We start from the raw sequence: 24667 nt of genomic DNA, 5'->3' as shown, positions 1-24667 counted from the left end.
CCAAACGGAATTATTCTCCTCTCCCCTGCCCTGCGCTTCTATTCCTTAGACACTCCTTCCTGTTTTCTCCCTTTAACCAAGTGTGACTTAATCCTGTATCAGGTTTCTAAGAGGGAATCTGTCGTGCCCAGGAAGGTGAGAAAGCAGGTGCAATACAGCGAAGCCGGCGGCGGCTGCCACCTGCTGCCTCCCCCTGCAGGCCTCCTCCCTTTGGGGGTCTGGTCCCTTACAAAGGAGGCCCCAGGGAGCTCCCTCGTCCCTGCCCCCATGGGACACAGTGAGAAGACACAGTCAGTGGGCCAGGCCGTGGGCCCTCGCAGACACCAAGCCCGCTGGGGCCAATCTTAGACTTCCAACCTCCGGAACGTGACAAACACTCTATTGCTCATGGCTCAGTGGCTGAGCGTCGACCCATGTACCAGGGGGTCACAGTCCAATTCCTGGTCGGGGCACATGCCCAGGTTGCGGGCTCAGTCCCTAGTTTGAGGCTTGCAGGACCAAGGGCCCAGTCATAACCAGCCCCTGCAGTGGGTGAATGCCACCTCAGAGGTGCCACACAGACCTGCACCCCAGGGACCCTAGGCCGTGAGTGCCACGCAGGCCTGCACCCCGTGGACCCTGTGCCGTGAGTGAGTGCCACGCAAACCTGTACCCCGTGGACCCTGTGTCGTGAGTGAGTGCCACGCAGACCTGCACCCCGTGGACCCTGTGCCGTGAGTGAGTGCCATGCAGGCCTGTACCCCGTGGACCCTGAGCCGTGAGTGAGTGCCACGCAGGCCTGCACCCCGTGGACCCTGTGCCGTGAGTGAGTGCCACACAGACCTGCACCCCGTGGACCCTGTGCCATGAGTGAGTGCCATGCAGGCCTGTACCCCGTGGACCCTGAGCCGTGAGTGAGTGCCACGCAGACCTGCACCCCGTGAACCCTGTGCCCTGAGAGTGAGTGCCATGCAGACCTGCACCCCATGGGCCCTGTGCCGTGAGTGGGAGGCAACCGATCATGTTTCCGTCTCACATCGATGTTTCTCTTTCCCCCTCAGCACTCCTCTCTCTCTAAACCAATAAAAACAAGTCCTCGGGTGAGGGTTAAAAAAGAGAGAGAATGCGATGCTCAGCTGAGCAGGTGACCACAGTCCACTGGACTCTGTTAAATGACAAAGCAAACCACCAACTCGCATCCAGACGCAGCACAGACCGTGCCTCACACTCTGTCCCCGCAGATCTGCTCCGCCTGGGAGGGGCGCCCGTGTTTGCTGCAGGGCACCGACCGCCACCATCACAGCCCCCGCTCCTCTGACACGCCCACCGCCATCGGGCAGTTCAAGAGGGAGGCCCACCCCACCTGCCCTCTCCTGCCCCAGGAGCCCTGCACGTGGCCTCCCGAGAACGGAGGGCCTGGGAGTGACAGAGTCTAGAATGGCACCCACCCCCCTTTCTTCTCCACTTCCTGCTTTCCGTCTCTAACTCTGCTTCCCTTCCTCTTGTAAGTCCTTGGGCCCCTGGGCTGAGCAGACACCTGACGTCCCAGAAGGCCCCTGGAGCAAGGGGGCTGGGGGGCGTGGGCTCCGTGCATGTTCCCAAGAGAGGCAATGACCAGACAGAGCCTCCAGGGACGGGAGGCACAGTGAGCACGGCCTCTGGGTCCTGGAAGGCACAGCATGCTGTGGCAAGGAGGGCAACAGAAAAGCAGACAGCCTGCACTCGGCCCTCTCTGGAGACAGCCTGCACTCGGCCCTCTCTGGGCTCCTTCCCCGGGATTCCATGTCCTTCCATGTACCTGACACATAGCAAGCACTCAATTATAAGCTCACCACCACAACCCTCACACCACCATCACATCCCCATCACACCACCATCCCCATCCCCATCCCCATCCCCATCACACCACCCTCACACCACCACCACCATCCCCATCCCCATCACACCACCAACACCATCACACCACCACCATCACATCCCCATCACACCACCATCACCATCACACCACCATCACCATCACACCAACGCCACCCCCATCCCCATCACACCACCCTCCCCATCACACCATCATCACCATCACACCAACACCATCCCCATCCCCACCACCATCACACCACCATCCCCATCACACCACCAGCCCCATCACACCACCAGCCCCATCACACCACCATCACCATCACACCACCATCACCATCACACCACCATCACCATCACACCAACGCCACCCCCATCCCCATCACACCACCCTCCCCATCACACCATCATCACCATCACACCAACACCATCCCCATCCCCACCACCATTACACCACCATCCCCATCACACCACCAGCCCCATCACACCACCATCACCATCACCATCCTCATCACACCACCATCACCATCCCCATCACACCACCATCCCCACCACCATCACCGTCACACCACCATACCCACCACCACCATTATCACACCACCAAAACCAAAGCCACCACCATCCCGTGCAAGGCAGGGCCAGGCCAATCCATCCCCAAAAAGCAATGCGATGCAGCATCATGAACAAGGTCCCCACTGAGCCCTGCTGTCCCAGCACCGCACACTGGGATGGACTGCCGATTCCCAAACACACGTGTGTCCACAATATGCCAGACCCCGCCCAACCCACGAGGGCCACAGCCACCTGGCCGCTCGGGACCAGAGCTCAGGCTGCCTCAGAAACTCGACGGCCCTCTTTTTAAAGCGCCTCGTCTGTTTCACTAAAAGCACTTTCCTCAAACCAGAGCCGAGATGAAAGCAGGCCTCGGGGGCCCCTGCCCAGCCTCCTGAGGGCCTGTGTGGCCGTCGCTCCTGCCCTCTCTTCCACTAACAGCTTCCCAGCGGCACCGCGGGCCGGGGCAGGGTCCTCGTGCCCATCCCAGGAAGCCCGTCTGTAGCTGAACTGCACCAGCGGCCACTGATTACACACTGGATGCAAACAGGACAGGAAGCCAGTGACTGGGAGGCGGGAGGTGCACTCAGCCAGGAGGAGGGGCGGGGGGGGGGGGGAAGCAGGAGCAGGGGAGGGGCGGGGAGGAGGGGCAGGAGCAGGGGAGGACGGGGGAGGAGGGCGCGCTGCCTCCCAGGGCCAGCACTTTGTGCTCAGGTGGCTGGGGCACTGACACGCAGAGGCGACACAGAAGCCACTAGGACCCTAGGAGAGGCGAGTGACCAGGCAGGACCAGGGGTCAGGAGTGTGCCCACGCCAGGGGCCTCTGCTCTGGGCTGGCCGTCCCGGTGAAACCCTGCTGAGGAGGTGGGGACATACTGAGCTGCTGGAGCTCTGCTCTGGTCCCACTCAGGTTCCAGGCCCTTCTGAGACCCCACCCTGCCCTCAGGGCACCTGCTCAGCAAACACCTCCAGCAAGGCTGCCAGGCCGGCCCCTGGCCACACGCTGCGGGCCGCTGGCCTGGGGCCAGACCTGCAGGAGCAAGAGTGTCCTGGCCACAGCACAGAGCCCTCCCCAAGGCCCAGGCAAGCCCCCTGCTCCACGTTCTCCACCAGGCCCCAGGGGCTGTGAGTGCAGCCCAGGAATGACTGTGACCAGCTCGCGCCCCTCTGGCCCCGCTGTCTGACTCAGCCTGGTCATCTGTACACTGGGAGCAGGTACAATCTGGAGCAGGCAGCTGGTAGGCTTGGACTTGCGGGAGTGGGGTGGGGGGATGTACGTGTTTACATGTATATACATGTGTGCATGCACGTGTATCTACACTAATAAAAGAGAAAAATGGTAATTGGCATACGAGCTACCCTTTTCATTGGCTAATCAGGGCTATATGCAAATTAACTGCCAACTAAGATTGGCAGTTAACTGCCAACTAAGATTGGCAGTTAACTGCCAACAAGATGGCGGTTAATTTGCATATGTAGGCACAATGCAGGGAGGCGAAAGGGAAAGCAGGAAGAAGCCCCCTGCCACTGACAGTGATCGGAAATCCAGGGGGGAGCTAAGAGCTGGGGGGCAGGGCAAAGGCGGCCCTGGGGCCGCCTTTGCCCTGCCCCCCAGCCATGATCGGAGAATCAGGTGCCTTTTCCACCCTGGCCAGTGATAGCAGGAAGTAGGGGTGGAGCCAGCAATGGGAGCTGGGCACGGTTGAAGCTGGCAGTCCCAGGAGCTAGGGGTCCCTTGCCTGGGCCTAAAGTGAAGCCCACAATCGCGAGGCCGCTGCCACTGCGGGTCCCCGCTGCCCGGGCCGGACGCCTAGGCCAGAGGCGTTAGGCCTGGGCAGGGGCAGAGCCTGCAACCGCGGGGAGCTGGGGGTCCCCTGCCCAGGCCTGACACCTCTGCCGGAGGCCTCAGGCCTGGTCAAGGGGCCGATCCGGTGATTGGTGATCGGAGGGTGATGAGGGTCAACTCCTCTGGCCGAGGCATCAGGCCTGGGCAAGGGGCTGGGGGTCCCCTGACCAGGCCTGATGCCTGGGCCAGAGGCATCAGGCCTGGGTGGGGGGCGGAGCCGGGGATTGGGGGGATATGATGGTCCCCTTGCCCAGGCCTAAAGCCTGGGTCAGAGGTGCTAGGCTTGGGCGGGGGGTGGAGCAAGCGATCAGAGGGAGATGGGGGTCCCCTGCCCAGGCATGATTCCTGGGCCAGAGGCCTCAGCCCTGGGTGGGGGCCAGAGCCAGTGATCGGGGGGAGATGGGGGTCCCCTGTCCAAGCCTGACACCTCTGGCGGAGGCGTCAGGCCTGGGAAAGGGGCCGATCAGGCGATCGGAGGGTGATGGGGGTCTACGCCTCTGGCCGAGGCATCAGGCCTGGGCAAGGGGCAGAGCCAGCAATCGGAGGGGGTCGCGGGGTCCCCTGCCCAGGCCTGATGTCTGGGCCAGAGGCATCAGGCCTGGGCTGGGGGCAGAACCAGTGATGCGGGGAAATGAGGGTCCCCTGCCCAGGCCTGTGATTGGAGGGTGATGGGGGTCAACGCCTGAGGGCTCCCAGTATGTGAGAGGGGGCAGGCTGGGCTGAGGGACACTCCCACACACACACACACACACACACACACACACACACACACCCAGTGCACGAATTTTGTGCACCGGGCCCCTAGTATATGTATAAGAACCCAGCATGGCAGCAACGGTGCAATTACTTGGATCTCCAGCAGTTCCCCGTTATCCACGGCCCCGTGGATGTCTGAGACCTGGGAGAGTACCGAGCCCTGTGCCCAGGTGTTTCCTGTGCGCGCACCTTCCCACCAGGAGGAAGCTCTTCCTGCCTCTTTCTGAACATCAGACTGCCAGCGTCCTGCACGGGGTGGGGGGGCTGCTGAGGGAGAGCAGGGGACTTGAACACAAGCTGCGAGACCAGGGCAGCCCATCTGAAAACGAGCCACACTGAGTGACGAAGGGTGGGGCGGCATCAGGGACGGTTTCGTCGCCAGGATGAGAGGGGCCGGGAAAGAGACCATCGCACCACGCAGACAGCGTGCACTTAAACTCTCCCACTGCTCCTTCCTGGGAGCTTCTGAGTAATTTTCTCGGACCCCACTGACGGCGGTGGCTGAGCCCGCGGAGAGCGCCCTGCCGAGGAGGGACTGCCGCGCCCCAGGCCTCTCCCAGCACCTGTGCCTCCCCGTGACATGGCGCGTTCCTCGGGCGTGCTCCATCCGTGTCCGTCAGCTGTCCCCAGTCCTCCCAGCCCCTGGGCTCCGGGTGATGGTCTTGGCTTGCTCTGTCTCCCCAGCTTCACATCCAGCAGGCGCCGGGCCCACCGCAGCCCTGCAGAGCCTGGAGAACTGACCACCGGACCGCACCCACTTCCTGGCGTCCCCCGAACGTCCTCCCTGTCCCTGCTGTCCCTCCTCGTCCCCACTTGCGGGCAGCAGCAGCCTGAGGAGTGTGCCTCGGCCCAAGGCCCTCTGAAAGGCCCCGCTCAACAGTCCTCAGGGCTCTTCCTTCCACAGAAGGGCTGCCAGGCTCCGCTCCTCGAGCCCAAAGCCTCCCAGAGGCCTGGCGCTGCCCTCCGGTGCGCTGCCCCGCTTTCCTGCCTGCCAGCCTCGGGACCTGTCTCCTGTGCAGCTGGCCTCCCGTCCCAGGCCCGGCTCAGCAGCTGCTCTCCGCTGCTCTGGCAGGAGCGTGCACCTCAGGCCATGCCAAGCTGGCCGCCCTGGAGCCTCCTCCCCACCTTCCAAGGCCTGCTTTGCCGGCTGGTGTGGCTCAGCGAGGTCACAGTTCAATTCCTGGTCAGGGCACAGGCCCAGGTTGCGGGCTCGATCCCCAGTAGGGGGCGTGCAGGAGGCAGCTGATCCATGATTCTCATCATTGAGGCTTCCATCTCTCTCTCCCTCTCCCTTCCTCTCTGACATCAATAAAAAATAATGTTTTTAAAGCCGCTTCCTGCCCACACCTGCAAGTACAGCAGGACTTGATCCGTCGCTTCCTTCCCCATTGGTTACAACGCTGACGAGACGCCAAAGGAACTGAAGTCTCGCCTAGGGCACGTGGCCCGGGTAAACTGGGTGACAGGTCACTCCGCCCCATGGCGGAACCTGCGGACGAGGCCAAGTGAGGACGGACCGCAGCCTACGCCAAGGGGCCTGCAGACTCCCCCACAGCAGCTGCCCCCCCTCAGCGCAAGGTCCACGTGCACTCAGCACCCCCAGCAGTTCCTAGATACCGCCTGGGCGTGTCTGTCTGTCTCCCTGAGCCAGGGCAGGGTCTGGCCCCGTTTCGCCGGCGTCCACACCAGCAGCAGAGGCTGAGGAGTCGCGGGTATGTGAACGAACTCCACGACGCCTCAGGCCTGTTCCCGCCTGTGTCACAGGCCCCTGCAGGCTCGGTCCCGGTGCTGAGGCAGGAGGCCAAGGCACCTGGCCAGGTCGCTCCCGCCCTGGCGGAGGCTGCACGGCCGCCTCGTCCTGCCTCACGCCGGCAGCTGCCCTCCAGCCCAGGCCCTGCAGGGGCATCCAACCGAAATCCTTGCTTTCAGAGTGAACACTGCACACCCACCACCAAAAACACAAAACACACGTCACGCCCCACGTCAGAAACACCTGTGAGCGCTGACCATCTGGAAGCCAGACCAGGGCTCCCCGAGGACATGTCCGTGTGCCTGGCTCGCTCCTCTGTCCTCAGGGCTGCGTGCCACACACCCACCTCACACACCCGCCTCAGGCCCCACTCCCTGCCAGGGACACCATGTCTGTGTCCTGCCAGGTCGCTCCCACTCACAGCCGCCGGGGTCACGCCATGACCTCTGAGTGCCCCTTCCTGGGATCGGCCTTCTGCGGCTGCTGCTCCTCACCCGAGGACATTCTCCCATTGGTTTTTAGGCAGAATAGGATGGAGGGGGAGAGACAGAGAGAAAAACGTCGATGTGAGAGAGACAGAGCGACTGGGTGCCTCCAGCATGCACCGGACCAGGGTGGGTGTCAAGCTCAGAACCCAGGCATGTGCCCTTGACCAGAATCAAACCCAGGACCCTTCAGTCTGCAGGCCAACGCTCTAACCACTGAACAAAACCAGCCAGGGCTGAGCAGCAGCGTGTGATGAGTGAACTGTGAGTCTGCTAAGGGCAGGAGGAGCTGCCCCTGCGTTTGCCACTTCCATCCCCAGCTCCCAGCACACAGGCCACACAGACGTGGCGCCTGAGGAACAGGACGCGCTGGGGGGGTGGGGAGGGGCGCGTTTCTGGGCACTTCACCCGGCTGCGTGCTTCCCACGCAGACACCTGCCACTACGTCTTCCCCGTAACATGAAGATAATGCTTCCGCCGTCCTTGAAGCTACTGTACGTACGTGCCTTACAATGGCGGCAACGTACTGCCTGTAATTTCTCCTGCCACTAAGTAAAACCCAGTAACTACTGAACTCTGAAAGATCTGGGTTTAGCTTTTTGTTGTTAGACATGATGGCTAAATAGAATTCTGAAGAAAAACCCATAATCCCGCCAACCGAACGAAGAACCTGATGTTAAAGTGTTACCTTCAGCCTCTCACGTTTTCCCAGTGGCCATAAAGCTCTATCTTAGGTGTGACTTTGGTTTCCAAAAGTGACCCCAATGACAACAACGCGAGGAGGCTTGCTCAGGACGCAGAGCCTGGCCCGGAATGGGACTCCCATCAGGCAGCCTGGCTTCCGCAGCCTCGCTCCTGGCCCGTCAGAAACCACCACACACGCCTAGGAAGTCCCTGCAGACCGCCTGGCGTGCCAGCGCCTCACAGCGACGTGTCTGTCCACGCTGTGGAGTCAAGTTGCAGGGCCACAGGCCAAGGCAAATGGAAACAAGAAAAACCGACTAACTTTCCTGAGTGCCTACTGTGTGCTGGCACCTCTGGCCCTGTGTGCGGTATTCTGCACCTAGAGCTGCTCTCGTGCCCACAGAGGAGTGAGTCAGCCACCGGCTCAAGGTCAGGGTCCCGGTGAGGAAGCTGCAGAGAGAGCCCCACCCCCACCCCTGCCCCCGCAGGCAGCCTGTCCCCTGAACCTGCGCTCACGGCCGCTCTGACTGGCCCGCACCACCTGTGGGGCAGCGTGTGCTGGTGGCTCCCGCACATGCTCAAACCACACGTGACTGGGAGGCGGGAGCACCGAGTCCTGCGCGCAGGCCGTCCCTCCTCGCTGGTGGTAAGACGCCCGCCCAGTTCTCAAGCTGCCCCTCCCCGCCAGCCACACTGGGGACACCTGGGACGCCTCCAGCACCGGGCGAGACGGCATGTGAGGTGCAGCAACAACAGAGTCCGGGTCACCCGCGTGCCCACCAGGAGGAACGGTCGTGCCGGGCCCGGGGGCACGCACAGAGCTGGCACCTCCAGGACCGGAGGGAAACACACTGCTCGTGGGGACAGGAAATACATCATGCCAATGCACCCACCGTGTCTCTAAGACCCTTCTGAACCCCAAAGGGGAAGGACAGCTGGCCCCTGGAGCCTGAGGCATCGCCTGAGCCACGTGACCCAATGGGCCTGTCACCGCTGGACATGCCAGCACACGGTGCTACGACCACCGAGGACACAAATGACTGGCCCACGTGTCACCAGAGGACGCGGGACCCCCACACCGAGGGGCCTGTGCTCTTCAGAATGTCAGGCCGAGACCACACCGCAAGCGGGCGCTGCTCCAGGGTCACGGAGGTGAGCGACGTGGCAGCAGACACCACGCTGTCCCCGATTCCAGACCAGAAGGAAGAGGAAAGGACGTCACGGGGACAATGGTCCAGGGAACGTTGCCCGCGGACTAGACAACAGTGCCCATCGACATTACACGTCCTGACTGGTGTCGCTGGGACCGAGAGGAAGTCTTTGTCCTGAGGAGACACACAGTGACGTTCTCAGGGGCCAGGGGCCACAGAGACCACAGAAACGGGTCTGGCACAGCACTGTTCCTGCAGCGTGTCTGCAAGCGTGAAGCTGGGCCTCCACTGAAGGTGAGTGTGGCGCGTGCACGGGCATCTCTGCAGGAAGATGCTGGGACCAGCCCGGGGAGGGCTGGGGAAGGAGAGGACCCGTACCCTACACCCCGCACTGCACTGTTGTGTCCCACGTGCACACGTGCAAAAGCAAAGGACAGGACAGGAAAGCCCACGTGAGACTGGCGCCCAGGGCAGCAGCATCTCACACCCACAAGGCCTCGGGGCCCAGGCGGCTGCCTCGGCCTTGGCCAGGCTCCCTCCTGCCTGAGCTGCTCTATGCTGCCCGTCCACAGGCCTCACGCGCCACCTGGTGGTGGCACAGGGCACTGCCAGCCTCAGGCTCTGAGCCCTCAGAGCTCCAGCCTGGTGACCTGGTGACCATCCTGAACGCTCCAGCGTCAAGCGAGCGGCCTAGCCCCGCACAACAGCAAGTCAAGACAACCAGAACACTCCCGACCCCCAGGCCTGTGGAGTGGCTCTCTACAGAGGGAGACATAAATGAGGGATGTGACCCAAGGGGATTCCACAGACGAGCGAGCCATGCCTCGGAGCGTCCACGCGGTACACGACCCACAAGCAACACTGCTGGCCACACCCGCCCTGCTGGCCGCACTGTCCCCTCCTGACTGCACCGCGCCTGCTGGCCTTTGCCCCCTGCAAGGCCCTAGCCTTCACGCTCTGCCCCAACAAGGAGGCCCTGCAGGGAGGCGCAGACTGCAGTGGTCATGACGCCAGTCACCAGCGCCGCGCCCAGGCTCACGGTGACCAGCCAGGTCCATCTGCCCAGCCTGGCAGAGCTCACCACGGCAGCTCTCAGAGGCAGGAGGGCCCCTGGGGCTTAAGGAAAAAGAACAGGAAGTACTCGATGGAATCGCTCTGGAAGCACATGAACTACCACGTGCACACGAGGTGAGTGACGGAGTACGGGCAGTGGTGCCACGGACGGATCGGGTCCTCCGAGAACCGCCTCGCTCAGAAGCAAGACTTACCCAGGTCCGTGTTGGGGCCGGCCAGGAGCTGCTTGAACTTGTCGAGCCGGGAGGCCTCTCTCTCACTCAGCGCCGAGCTGCTGAGGGTCCCGGGGTCGGACGTGCTGCCCAGGGCCACGGTGGCCGCGTGCGGGAGTGACTGGGACCTGTGCAGAGGGGCAGGGCCGCTGGCGCTCTCTGCGGGGGAGAGAGAAGAGGGTGAGGGGAGGGGAGGGCGGCCACGAGCCACTTCCCCGTGAACGCTGGGGTCAGTGTCTCCTCCCACAGCGCTGAGGGGGGCAGGCCCTAGTCTCCGGAGCAGGAACTGACCTCGCTAACGCCTGTGAGGTCACCCCTCGCTCTGCTGGCGCAGTGTCAGCCACCAGTGAAACAGACACGCCCCGCAGCACAGCAAGACCAGACAACCAGAACACTCCCGACCCCTGGCCTGACAGCGGCCAGGATGCCCCCAATCAGGCCTGTGGGGGGCGTGGCCCAAGCACCTGTGGGTGCAGGCAGGGAGGAGGGGCCTGAGCCAGAGGAAAGCTCATCGCCCGTGACGGGGACGCAGTGCGAAGGGCACCGAGGACAGCAGGCAGAGGCTGGGGCACGCCGGCGCCCGGGACGCTGTGCGCGCAGCACTGTGCCCCTGCCCCTGCCCTGCCCCTGCCCCTGCCCCTGCCCCTCCCTGCGCCTCCCCGCGCCACGAGGAGCAAATAGAGCCAACCTGCTGCAGATGGGGGCGGGGGGACGGGGGGGGGGGAGTGCGACAAGCACAAGCTGGTCCTGCCCTCCCCAGGTGGCAGGGCCTGTGCCCACGGAGACACCACCCGCAGGGTGAGGTGACAGCATGCCACATCCGCAGCGCAGGACCAGGGACAGCCCAAGGGAAGAGCCATAGGCCTTCGGGTCATTCGACAAAGAGCCACCAAGACCAACCAGGGACAAGCAGCAAGAGGCACGGCGGGCTCTGAGCCCCGCGGCTGTCACATCTTCCAACGGCAAGTGGACGTGGAGTAAGAATAATCCCACGGAAACGGGACAAGGAGCGAGCCCTGCGGAGGAAGGTGCTGACGCCGTGCCCGGAGTGAGCTCATTCCAGCAGAAGGGGAGGGGAAGGCCGCATCCGCGGCCTCGGGGCAGAGTCTGGCCCAGATAAGCTTCCAGAAAAGCCTGCGAAGTGGGCAGAGCAGGGAGCACTCCCACTCGCCTGGGGAGCACGGGCAGGACCAGGCGGCCTCAGGCTCTCTCCCCAGAATCCACTCCTCAACCACGTCTCAGGAGCCACAGGACCGCGCCAGCAGGAGGCTCAGGCCACAGTGGGCGGCGAAGGTGCTGGACGGCACGCACCTGCACTCAGAGACGAGCCGGGGCCGCGCTGAGGCAGGGAGGACCGTGCACTCCTGGCAGAGCGCACCGTGGGCCCGCAGGGCGGAGGGATGTGGAAGGTGACAGTGGCGTCCCGAGGAAACAGGAAGACCGGCACCAGGTCTCCCTGCTACGGTGCGTGGGAAACACGGCAAGTCCCCGAGGGTCCCTGAGGGCGGGGTCTAACCGCCACCTGTGGGCAGCCACACCAGACCCCGTGCGTGGCTCCGACATGGTCAGCGACGAGGACAACTGTCACCTGGCCGTGCCCACTGAGCCTTCCCAGCCACAGATGTGCTGTGCCATGAACCCAATGGCTCCCTAAAACAAGCAAGTGCATCTGGCTCAGGCACGAGGCCTCCTCAGACGGTCATTAGGAAAGTCAGGGCAGCGGGAGGTGTGGGGCGGGCGCGAAGGCAGCTACGAGCCCAGGCGGCACCGTCTGAGCCCCAGGCCGCCGTCCACCCAGGCCGAGTGTCGCAGCGGATGCAGCAGGCGGGCCTCGTGGGCACTGCGCAGGGGACACCTGCTCCCCACGGCCGCACCCATGACAGGCCTCCAACATAAATGCTGGCGTGGCACGTCACGGAGCAGGAGAGGCAGTGCTGACTGGACCGTCCGGGAAGTGGAACACTCCAGGACATGAATTACAAAATGCTGTCATGTAAGCAACAAAGTAAAATGGAAATCACAGCCCGAGCCCATGTGGCTCAGTGGATAGAGCGTTGGCCTGTGGACTGAAGGGTCCCAGGTTCAATTCCAGTCAAGGGCACATGCTCGGCTGGATCCCCAGTAGGGAGCATGCAGGAGGCAGCCGATTCATGATTCTCTCTCATCACTGATGTTCCTCTCTCTCTCCTTCTCCCTTCCTCTCTGAAATGAACAAAAATATTTTCAAAAATTAAAAAAATAGTCACAGGTCCTCCTCTGAGCAGAGGCCTGGCCTGGGACGTCCCTGTGCAGGGACAAGGGGGAGAGCACGGAGGGTGGGGAGGGCAGGGCACAGTGGGAGGCCCGCGGGCGCCAGGCCCTGAGGACAAGCTAGTTCACTTCAACAGCGTTTATGGAACGACAGCGGGCACCAACAGAAACAGGGCCCTGGGACGAGGCCCATCTTCTGGGAATGTGCAGACGAGGCTGCAAACAGGACCCTCCTCAGGGGCAGGAGGCCTGACCTGCCGGCTGGGACTCCCCGCCGGGAGGGCTCACCCCCGGAACCCGCAGGCCTCCCCTCCCCTCTGAAGCCTTCGCCGACACGCCCCCGCCTTCCACACGAGACCGAGCCGGGGCTCCCACGCTGGGTGCTCCTGGATCCTGTCCACCGCCGTGTCCCATCCGCCTCACGGAAATGAGAGCACCCGCGCCCCGCGTCTCCCGATGGAGTGCCAGTTGGCACACAGACCGGGACCGGGTCCCTGAGAACCAGGCCTGCCGTGTTCTCCTTCGTGCCGCCGCTGAGCAAGCTGAACCTGACGACACGCCTGGTGACCTGTCACTAGCCAGGTCAGTCTCCAGAGGACCGGGAGCGCCCCGGCTGTGCCCCTGCAGGGGAGCTCCCGTGGGCAGCCCATCCTGGGCACGAGGGATGTGGCGCAGCAACCTGACCTCCGCCCACTACATGCAGTGGCAACACCCAGCCCCAATGTGACCACCAAAAACGTCCCGAGACCCTGCTCCATGTCCCCAGGGGCAGAACCGCCTCCAGGTGAGGCCAGAGTGAACACAAGACCCCCACACTCTGGGTGAGGCCCAGCCCACAGCGCTGGCCCGTGGCGGATGCTCAGGCACTGGGTCCCACACCCCAGACCCTCCCGCACAGAAAGTGCAGGAAGTGAGCACCATGGCGAGGACGGCCGCTGAGTGCCGCAGGCAGGCAGGAGTGCAAACAGGCCCCCCCGGAGTTCCTCATCGGCACACACACCACAGACCCCGCACCCACGTGAGTGTCCCTGGAGGCAGCACCGCCGCTGCCACAGGAGGTGCATCCTCTGCCCGTGCAGCTGGCCTGGCCCTGCTGGAAACATCCCCCCGAGAGCGACCAGGGCACACCTAGGAGGCCCGAGCCGTGCTCACTGCACCCTCTCAAGATGGGCCCACAGAGCCAGGGCCCGCCCTCCATGAGAAGGCGAGAGGCTGAGAGCCGGGCACAGAGCTGCGAGCGGCTTCTCCCACTGGGGAAGCCTGCGGGGCCTGGATGACGCCCTTCGGGGCCTTCAGGGCCGAGCTCCTGCTGCAAGGGCAGGGCTCCCCCTACTGCGGGAGTGCACACCAGCTCCGCCCCAGCCCACCTGCAGGACAGGGCGCGTGGCTCTCGCTGACAGACTTCACCAGCCGCAGGTCCCCGCTGGCGACCGGAGGCGGCTCTGCCGCGGGCTTGGGCTTCTGCCCGGGCCCTGGGGACTCCTGCAGCTTGTGCTGCTCCTGCCGCTGGCTGTGGTCGCGCAGGACGCGGTGGGCCGTCTCCATGACCACCTCGGAGTTGAGGCGCTCAGCCGCCATGGCCAGGAGCTCGTCGTCGTCTTCGCCCGCATCCCAGGCGTCGCTGGTGTTGCTCTCAAACTCCTGGAAGGTGCTGACTCTCTTGGCCTTCACGGGCGTGGTGGGCACCTTGGGCGTGGCCTTGAGCAAGCTGCAAGGCAAAGGCAGTCACTGGACCCTCGGAGCCCTGAAGCTCCCCCACAGTCAGGAGGGAGCCCCCAGGTGAACAGCACACACCACTTTCCGCTTCCATGGAGCTGGCGGAGGGGAGAGCACACGCGGACCAGAGCCAGCCAGGGGCGGGAGAAGCTGCGGGCTCAGGCAGGGCAGACGTGGTCCCTCCCGAGTCGGGGGGGGTGGGGGGGGCGTGAAGGGACCGCTCACAGACACAGACAGGCCTTCGGGGCACGGATGGGGATGTGAGAGGCCCACAGTATGACTGTAGACGACATCTGGGCCACACCTTCCTCTCGCTCACCTGTGACAAGGAACGGGACACACAGGGCGGAGGGAGCCGTGGGCAGCTGGGCGGGTGCGTGGAGAGCGAGGGACACCACCCCCCGCCGGCGGGGGAGCCAGCTCCATGTCCCCTGCACAGGCAGCCCACTTCGGGCTGTCCTTCCACATCTGCCCCCCCGCCCCCCCCCCCAGGGGGACGAGCGTGAAAGGCCAGCAGTGTCTCACGCGTGTTTGCTGGACGGAAGACCGTGCCCTCCCCCAGGAACTCCGGGGAGCAGGAGGGTGCCCTAGCCCCAGGACCCCGAAGCCCCCGGGAGAGTTGGGCATCACTTACGTGCCGTGTAACAGTGGATCAAAAGGGGGGTGCTGGGCGCCGTACACGTGCTGGATGCTGGTTCAAAAGAAAGGGAGTGCACGTTAGCTTCTAGCTCCCTAGACTCCGTGGCCACGGGGCCAAGGCCAGCCCTGGACCCCCCCCTGAGGCGAGCGCTCCGCCAACGCCACCCGGTCACCCTCCGGCCCGTCTGAGGGATGAATGCGCCATACAGGCCCACGCCCCACAGAGAGGAGGCATTCAGCACCTCCCCCCCCGCAAGGCCACAGCCCTAGCGCGTCCCCCCCCCGCAGGGCCACAGCCCTAGCGGCGTCCCCCCACCCCCCCGCAGGGCCACAGCCCTAGCGCGTCCCCCCCCCCCCGCAGGGCCACAGCCCTAGCGCATCCCCCCCCCCTGCAGGGCCACAGCCCTAGCGCGTCCCCCCCCCCCACAGGGCCACAGCCCTAGCGGTGGTCCCCCCACCCCCCCGCAGGGCCACAGCCCTAGCACAGCCTCGGGCACCGCCACAGGGACAGGGCTGCTGGAGCCACAGGGCAGTCCGGCACACACGCCATGGAATGCCATCAGGAAGCCCCCAGCTGGCACCGTCTGTCTAAAGCCGATGCACAAGCACAAAAGGGCGCACACAAGTTTTAGAGATTCCTGGTTCTATTGTCACCGTCTGACGCTCATCGGGATAAACTCAGGATAAGATGGAAGCAACACGACCGTGTGGCCGACAACCAGGTCGGTCAGCTGCGCGGCCCCGCCTCCTGGGGACGTCCAGCCAGGGGTGGCCACGTGACCCTGCGGGCCGGTCAGCAATACGTGGCAGGCCTCCCTGCCTCACAGGCGGAGACAGTGGGGTTCGCACCCCGAGCCCCGGCTTTCCCTTTCTCCTGCTCGGCACACGGAGGTGCGTCCTGGGACGGCCCAGCCACCCAGCCACCCCGAGACACGCAGGAGATACTGCCGCCACCACGGGCGGCGGGCAGGAGGGGCAGTGTGGGTGTCTGGCAGCACGGCCCCGCTGCCAGCTGGCGGGGCCGCCCTCAGCTTCCACACGGGGAGCACGGCCTGGCTGAGGCTGGCCACACGGGGAGACCGCGGGAAGGCTGAGGCAGCGGGGCTGGGCAGTGGGGACAAACGCAGACCTGGGCTGCTAGGTACGCGGATGAATGTTTTCATTTGTCGAGACAGAATGAAATCCTACCTCTTTACTTAGCAATAGAGCAGGCCTAGTTGCCCACGTCATTACTATTCTCCAATGTACTTAAATGCATTGACCTACTTTGCCTGTGCTGCTGGGTAGCTATAAAAAACTTAAGCAGCACATGTAAACTTACCAGCACGGCAATGAGAAGGGCACACAGGATTTTCCTACACATTCCTCTGCGCTCCCTTGTAACTCTGTCATTATTTCTGAATTAAGTCTTGAAAATCTGTGCTGATGGAATGAGCACCAGCGGACTCATCCCTGCCTGGCCATCCCCCGGACAGAACGCCTGTCACTCCCCGTCCCACCATATGGCTCCGCCATGAGCATGCAGCCAGCGCTGACTGCCAGACACGCAGCTGCTCCGACGGCTGGTGACTGTCACAGCAGCACACACTCTGGGGACAAATGCTGCCAGGACACTGTGCTCCGAGGATAAGCTCCGGACAGGGAGGCCGGAGACACGAGGGACGCACCGCTGCAGTGGGGCAGCAGGCGCCACGGCCAGCGCAGAACGCCCGCGGGTCGCCGCGAACCTGACGGAGGCACATGGGCTCTGCGGGTGCGTCTCCTCCATCCTGGTGAGGGAGCAGCTCCTACCCCTTCTGTCATTTGTGCTCCCTGTCGCTCCCTGCCAGGCCCTCGGTCCGTCTCCCTAAGGGGCGTCACCCTTTTCTGCTGATTTTCAAACCTTCCTGAAATCAGAGGACTCCTGCCATTCAGGCGCTGTGGCTGCAGAGTAAGGGCCTGAAGGGTGTCACATCCTGACCCGAACCTGTGCTGTGTCGCCTGGCGGGGCCCAGCGGGCTTTGTGGGTGTGCCTGAGGACGGACCCGGGCTTGTCCTGGAGTGCCCAGGTGGCCCCATCTAATCGCAGGTCCCTCAGGGGCCCCTTGCCCGGCGCCGCCAGGAGCGCCCGTGGAGTGGTGGGCGAGCGGTGCCAGGGCTGGCTGTGCAGTGGAGAGGAGACCACCCCCGAGGAGCGCGGAGGCCTCCCGAAGCTGGGAAGGGAAGGGAACGGGACAGAAAGCTCGGGGAGCCTGCCCAGGTCAGCCCAGCCAGCAGGTGGCAAAGCCAGGGTCGCGCGCAGGGGCTCCCACGCGCCTCGCAGTGAGAGACCACGTCACGGGCCCGGCATTCCGGCCCACGGCAGGGCTGAAAGCACCCATCCCCTTCCCGGCCCGCCTCCTCGGAGCGACACCTGAACCTGACACGGCACCTCCCTGCAGGGGTTGGCGTTTCCACCGAAGGCTCGGTCTCCAGGCAGCGTGTCACCTCATTCTGCACGCGTGTGAAGTTCACGTTAATGTTTATATGTCTTTGCAGCGTTCCGTCAGGACCGCGTCGTGGGCAGTGTTAACGTGCCAGTTTTGTTGTCCTGTGGGGTTTCGTTTCATGGATGTGAGGGGAGAGTTTTGGCCATAAACCAACTTTTCCAAATAACCTGACATGGAAACACGATGCAGACCAAGGCAGAGCCGTTCCGGGGAGCGGGGAGCAGGAGCCGCCCACAGGCAGCCCGGCCACGCGGGGAGGAAGAGAAGAGCCACCGCAGGGACCCCCGCAGGAGCTCGGGGATCCCTGAGGAGCCGCCGGTCTGGCTGCTTCTTTAGAAGGCACAGCCTCAGAAAATGGTAGAGAAAACCTGAAGGAACTGAGGGTGGTCCTTTGAAAAGATGAGCAAAGTCGACAAACTTTTAGCTAGACCGACTGACAGCGAGGCGGGAAGACTCGAATTCCCAACGTCTGGGTGCGGGGGGACGTGACTGTTGACCCCACAGGCAGAAGGGGTGGGGAGAGCACCATGAACAGCTGCACAGCAACCAGCGCGGTCACTGAGGTGACCGAGAGACTCCCAGAAAGTCTCAAACCACCGGAATTCAATGGGGAAAGAACATCTGACAGACATGAATGAGTCATGGAGACACTACACAGAGAGCCTAGGCCCAGGTTTGTTTCCCTGGTCAGTTCCAACAAGTATAAGGAAGAATTAAGGCCAGCCCTTCAGAAGTGCTTCTGACACCCAGGAGCAGAGAGAACGCTTCCCAGCTCACTCCATGGCGCCAGCATCACCCGCTACCAGAAACAAACCAGGTCACTGCCAGCGAAGAGCACCGCGGACCCCTCTATTCTATGCACCTAACAGGCTAAGTGACCAGCCGTCCGTCCGTCCACCCAGCCGGCCAGTGCCTGCGACGCGCACTGGCAACTGAAAAATAAATGTTGACTCATGCATTTGTGATAATATAAAGCAAGGGAAATCAGTCAAGTGCTCTGAAAGTGTTTTTGCTCTTAATGTGGTATACAGGGAGGTATCAGAATAAGTTTAATCAATTCATCAGTCATTTCTATCCATGTTGTTTTTCTCTTTTTTCCTTTTTTTAAAATATATTTTATTGATTTTTTACAGAGAGGAAGGGAGAGGGATAGAGAGTTAGATGAGAAAGATCAACCAGCTGCCTCCTGCACACTCCCCCCACTGGGGACGTGCACACAACCTAGGTACATGTCCTTGATCGGCATCGAACCTGGGACCCTTCAGTCCACAGGCCAACCCTCTATCCACTGAGCCAAACTGGTTAGGACTCAATGTTGTTTTTATATCATTTTTGTTGTTTTTATATCATGTCTTTGTTGTTGTTATGTCATGTTGTTATTGTCTATTTGTTAATCAATTTATACTGGTATATTATTTTCATATACATTTTACCAATTTTCTTTCATCTCTGACACTTCTATTATAGAGAAAGGGCAAATAGCAATATTAAAATATTTCTTCTAATTAATTTCATTTCAATGTGCACGAATCTATGCACTGGGCCACTGGTATGTCTATAAATATACATGCAAAGGCAAACAAAATGCCAGTGAACGAAATACAAGATCATTTTTTAAATATATTTTTATTTATTTCAAAGAGGAAGGAAGAGGGAGAGACAAAAACATCAATGATGAGAGAGAATCATTGACTGTTGCCTCCTGCACGCCCCCTCTACTGGGGATCCCGGCATAAGGCCTGACCAAATCAAACCGTAACCTTCTGGTTCATAGATCGACGCTCAACCACTGAGCCACGCTGGCCAGGCAAGATCATTTTTTAAATGTATATATCATGCCCGGGCCAGTGTGACTTGGTTGGAGCACCGTCCTGTGCACCAAAGGGTTGCAAGTTCAATTCTCAGTCCGGGCACATACTCAGGTTACAGGATCCATCCCCAGTCTGGGCATATGCATGAGGCTGCCATCAATGTTTCTCTCTCTCCCCCTCCCTTCCTTTCTCTAGAATCAATGGAAACATACCCTCAGGTGAGGATTAAAAAAATAATTCTATTACATGACAAAATGGGATTTTTCCAAGGAATGCAAGGCTATTTTTTAATTCTTTATTGTTTAAAGTGTTGCCCTAACCGGTTTGGCTCAGAGGATAGAGTGTCGGCCTGCGGACTCAAAGGTCCTGGGTTCGATTCTGGTCAAAGGCATGTACCTTGGTTGCAGGCACATCCCCGGTAGGGGGTGTGAAGGAGGCAGCTGATCGATGTTTCTCTCTCATCAATGTTTCTAACTCTCTATCCCTCTCCCTTCCTCTCTGTAAAAAAATCAATAAAATAAAATAAAATAAAGTGTTACATAAGCCTCCTTTTTTCCCCATGCAAGGCTAGTTTTGAGGGGGGGGGGGGGTCGTGTACAAGCATAGGACCACAGTTGTTTGTGGCAGTCACCTCACTCACTACAGATGAGCAAGTTCCTTGTGGACCTGGGAGACGGAGGCTGTGTTACAGGGAGAGCAGGCCCTGGGGTCAGGCCGCCCGGAGCCCACACCAAGGACAGCCACCTGAAGGGCGCCTCTCTGCAGCACTCGGACTGGTCTCTGCAGGGACCGTGAGAGAAGGCAGGCCCGGGACTCACTACCTATTGACTCTCCCCACCCGCTGACCTGCATATAATCAGCCCCTGGCGAGGGGGCAGAGCAGCATTTCCAGGGTGACCAGCCGACGGCTCTCCCCATACGGCGGAATCACTGGGATAAACACTCCCACGTGATTCAGCCTGGCCTCTGATGACCTGGGCTCCAGCAGGGACAGGCGGCCTCAGATCCACTGTGTCCGGAATCAGCTTAACAACCAGAAATCAATTACTACAAAATACCATATTAACAGAAAAAAAGGACAAAAACCACATGATCATCTCAGCAGAACAGACACTGTAAAACGTCAACACCCTTCACGGAAAAAGGCTCCACAAACTAGAATTCGAAGGAAGTGCCCTCCCTCTGATCAAGAACATCTGCAAAGCCCACGGCTCACGTCAGACTTCGGCCCGAAGAGGAAACAAGACGCCACCTCCCTCCACACTGTCCTGCAGACCTGTCCGGAGCAATCAGGCGAGAAGTAAAGGGCACCCGTTAGAAAGGGGAAGTACGGCTGCCGAACAAGGTGACAGGATATTTCCTGGGTACAGTGAGTCTTAAGAAATCACTAAAAAAATCAGAACTTAGAAACAAATTCAGCAAGGTTTCAAGATACAAGATAAATGCACAAAAATGAATTACATTTCTATACACTTGCAAGGAACAACCCGAAAATGAAATTAAAGAAACAATCCCACATATAATGGCATCAAAAAGAATGAAACGCTTAAGCATGTATTTAACAAAGGGATGTGAAACTTAGACCCTGAAAACCAAGATGTTGCACTGAAAGAAATTAAAGACCTAAATCAGTGGAAAGACAACCAAATTCATGTATCGGAAGACTTAGTATTGTTGCTATGCTCCCCACATTCAATACAGATTCAATGCAGCTTCTCTGCAGACACTGACAAGCCGATCTGGAAGTTCATGTGCACATTCAAGGGACCCAAGAAACCAAAACAGTATCGAAGAAGAACGAAGTGAGAGGACTCACACTCCCCGATCTCAAACCTCACTGGGAGACCCGTCACCGAGTCAGCGTGGCCCCGCTAAGGATAAACACAGGCCCGCGCAGGACTCAGAGGCCCGGGGTTTAAGCCAAGGTGCCAAGACTCCCAACGGGGAGAGAACGTCTTTCAACAGCTGTGCTGGGACGAGGTATCGACACGCAAAAGAACAAAGTGCACACTAGCCTCTCCACGTACACAAAAGCTAACTCAAAAGCAGAGACCTAAATGGAGGAGCTAAAGCTATAAAACTCTGAACAAAAAAACACAGAACTCAGGATAGGTACTGGCTTCTTAGGATGACACCAAGAGCAATAACAACAACCACATCAACTGGACGTTGTCCAAAGTAAAACCTTTGGTGCTTCGAAGAACACCATCAAGAAAACAGAAAGACCCGCCCAGGCCGCGCCAGCTTCGCAGACGGAGGGAGCGCAGGCCTGGCAGAGCCCCACTCCGTCGCCTGCTTGCTGGGCGGCTGGCGGCCGCACGACAGTGACCAGTGCTGAAGGCCGGGCTGTTGTGTGTGTCCAGGTCCCTGTCTCCTTAAAGGCACCGTGGCTGCCCTCAGACCCTTGAAGCCCCCAGACTGTCCAAAAGAGGACCAGGACGTTCCTCCGGCACCAGTCAGACCGACGCGTCAAGATTGAGCGGGGCGGGCGGGAACCCAGAGGCACTGACAACAGGGGCGGAGAAGATCCAAGGGCCAGATCCTGATGCCCAACACCGGTCACGGGAGCAACAAGAAACAGCACATGCTGCCCGCCGGCTTCCGGAAGATTCTGGTCCATAACGTCAAGGAGCTTGCCGCGCTGCTGACGAGCAACAGGTCCCACTGTGCTGACTGCTCACACGTCTCCCCAAAGACCCACAAAGCCACTGGGGGAGGAGCAGCCCAGCTGCCAGCAGTCACCAACCCCAGGGCCAGGCTGTGTGCAGATTGTATGTGTGTGTTCATAAAACCATAAAATTCTGCCCCAAAAGAAGAAAGAAAATAGAAAGACAACCCACAGACGGGGGTGGTGGGGTGGGGGCTGTTGCAATCACATATCTGATAAAAGATTGCATCTGGAATATACGAAGAACTCTCCAAACTCAAAAATAAAAGAACAATTAATTTAAAAAAGGAAAAGGGATTTGAATAGCGATTTCTCCAAAGAAGATACACAATAGGTCAAGAAACAAATGAAAAGATGCTCAACATCTGGTCATTAAGGAAATGAAAACCACAATAAGCTACCACTTCACACACACTCGCTGGCTAAAGTAAGAGACACATAATAACAAGAAAACAGGAAACAGAAGCCTTATGCCTGCTGCTGGGAATGAAAATGGTGTAGCCATTTTTGAGAAACAGACGGACAGTTCCCCAAATATTTTTAAAAAGAGTGACCATATGACCCAGTCACTCCATTCCCGGTGAATACCCGAGAGAAATGAAGACATCCCACACCAAAACTCACACAGTCCGTCAGCAGAGACATGGAAAACAATGCGTGGTGTACCCACACAATGGAATACTATTCAGCTATAAAATGAAGTGCGGACACGCCACCACATAGAAGAACCTTGAAAACATGCTAAGTGCAAGAAGCCAGTCACATTCCACCTACATAAAATGTCTAGAATGGACAAATCTAGACAGACAGAAAATAGAGGAGTGGCTGCTCAGGGTGGGGAGTGGGAAGGTGGGGTGACAGGTACAGGGGACAGCGTTTCTTTTCCAGGTGATAAGCATTATCTAAAACTAACTGTGAGGATGGGTATACGACTCTTGTAATACATGGACATATGTCACTGAAGGTAAAACTTTAAATGAGTGAGCGTACTGTCTGTGAATTTAAAGGGGTGAATTATATTGTGTGACTCTCAATAAAGATGGGATTTTTTAAAGGCAATCTAGCTGCCACCCAGTCCTCCTGGGGTCTCTCCTGGAACGCAGCCACCATGCTAGCCACACTGGAGCCCCCGTGCAAGCCTCCCCACTCGCAGCGCGCACGGTCCCAGCTGACAGCCCGCGTCTGCCAGACACATGAGGGAACCAGCCTCGCACTGGGTCCCCGACGTCCAGGCTGCCCAGTGACACCCGGACCCCATGGGGCAGACCAGCCGCTCCCACTGAGTCAGGTCTGAGCTCCTGACCCACAGAATCCGTGAGCAGTTTTTCATAGGGAAAGAAAGTAGCTGCCTGCCTAGACCAAGCACAACCCCTCAGCGATGGCCCTTCCGGAAGCGTCACAGAGGCCTCCTGACCTTGGCAGGCAGTTCCCAGTTGTAGGGATCAAGAGGCCTGGGTTCGAGTCCCACCTCCAGCAGGTACGAGCTGGCACATTATTAACCAAGTAACTGCTCTGAGCTTCAGCGTCCTCGTCCCAGACATGGGAATAAGAATGTGTATGAAGCCCGGCGTGGTATAGCTCAGTGGTTGAGCATCAACCTATGAACCAGGAGGTCACAGTTCAATTCCGGTCCGGGCACAGGCCCGGGTTGTGGGCTCCATCCCCAGGGTGGGGCAAGGAGGAGGCAGCCGATCCATGATTCTCTCTCATCATTGATGTTTCTATTCTCTCTCCCTCTCCCTTCCTCTCTGAAATCAATAAAAATATGCTTTTTTGAAGAAGGAGTATGGAATGAGATGACCGTGTACGATAGCAGTGTGAGTACTGCAACGTGATGTACAAACAGGCTCACCAACACGCCCACCCCATCTGTACTGAACACTCGCCTTCTCCCGGACGTCGCAGCGTTTACACGGTTCAAAGCAGGAGGCCGCGCCGCTGCCTCTGGATCCGCGTGTTCACGAAAGCCTCGCAGCGTTATCGCAGGCTGCAGGCCCCCTCCCGCCCGCGCAGCAGCGAACTCATTAATTCTTCATGGGCAACCACTTGTGTTTATTGAGCAGAAAATGTTCCAACAAAGTTCAACCTCCAACTAAAAGGAACCTCATTTCACCTTATTAAAATTTCATTTCTATTTGGTCTTGCATAGCTGAGAAGAAAAACAAGTTTCAACTGAAGCCATTTTAGAAAAATAAGTGGCAACTACCTCATTTCAGACCATGAAATCTTTCTTTTAAAAACACGACCCAATAAGCTTTTTAATAAATTATACTGCTTTAAAGCGCTACAGTAACTCAGTTTTAAAGAGAACAGTAGTGGTTTCTTACGGAAAGGAGGCACCGGGACATAACTCCACTTGTGAGCACATGCCCTGCACACCAAGGGACAGGTCAGATGTTTGTAACCTTTGCTTTCTTTTTTAATTTTTAAGAATTATTTGAAAAATAAGTAGACAAACTGGACTATATACATATAATGGAGCATGAACCCAAAGAAAACATGACTGAACCACAGCTACAAGAATTAAGGTAAGTAAGCTTCATGGCACGACTTTGAAAAGTAAGCCAGATGCGCACAGTATGACAGCATCTCAAAGGGACCTGTGTGGCTGTTTTACACACAGGTCTAGGAGGTTTTTTAAAACCCCAAGATCAAGACTATCTGGGCCTACATGTGCACGGCCAAGCTTTGGAACTCCACTACCCCTGCAGAGCACCACTCCCTGCTACACCTGGCCCTCAGCCCACTCCCCCCACACCTGGCCCTCAGCCC

General features: G+C 59.5%; 1 protein-coding gene across 2 annotated transcripts in view; it reads right to left on the bottom strand.

The window, feature by feature from the left end:
• Positions 1–24667, bottom strand: part of TBC1D22A (TBC1 domain family member 22A) — a 123367-nt gene that overhangs the window by 83526 nt on the left and 15174 nt on the right. For both annotated transcript variants that reach the window (XM_081083766.1, XM_081083765.1), the window contains exons 2-4: positions 14944–15000; positions 13961–14301; positions 10326–10502 (exon numbers count right to left, since the gene is read on the bottom strand). In XM_081083766.1, coding sequence (XP_080939892.1) covers positions 10326–10502; positions 13961–14171 — 388 coding nt within the window. In that variant the 5' untranslated portion in view covers positions 14172–14301; positions 14944–15000. The remainder of the gene's footprint in view (positions 1–10325; positions 10503–13960; positions 14302–14943; positions 15001–24667) is intronic.

This window comes from Myotis nattereri (assembly GCF_964212035.1).
Source record: "Myotis nattereri genome assembly, chromosome: 2".
Lineage (NCBI taxonomy): Eukaryota > Metazoa > Chordata > Mammalia > Chiroptera > Vespertilionidae > Myotis > Myotis nattereri.
This window is presented reverse-complemented; position numbering and strand designations above follow the sequence as displayed.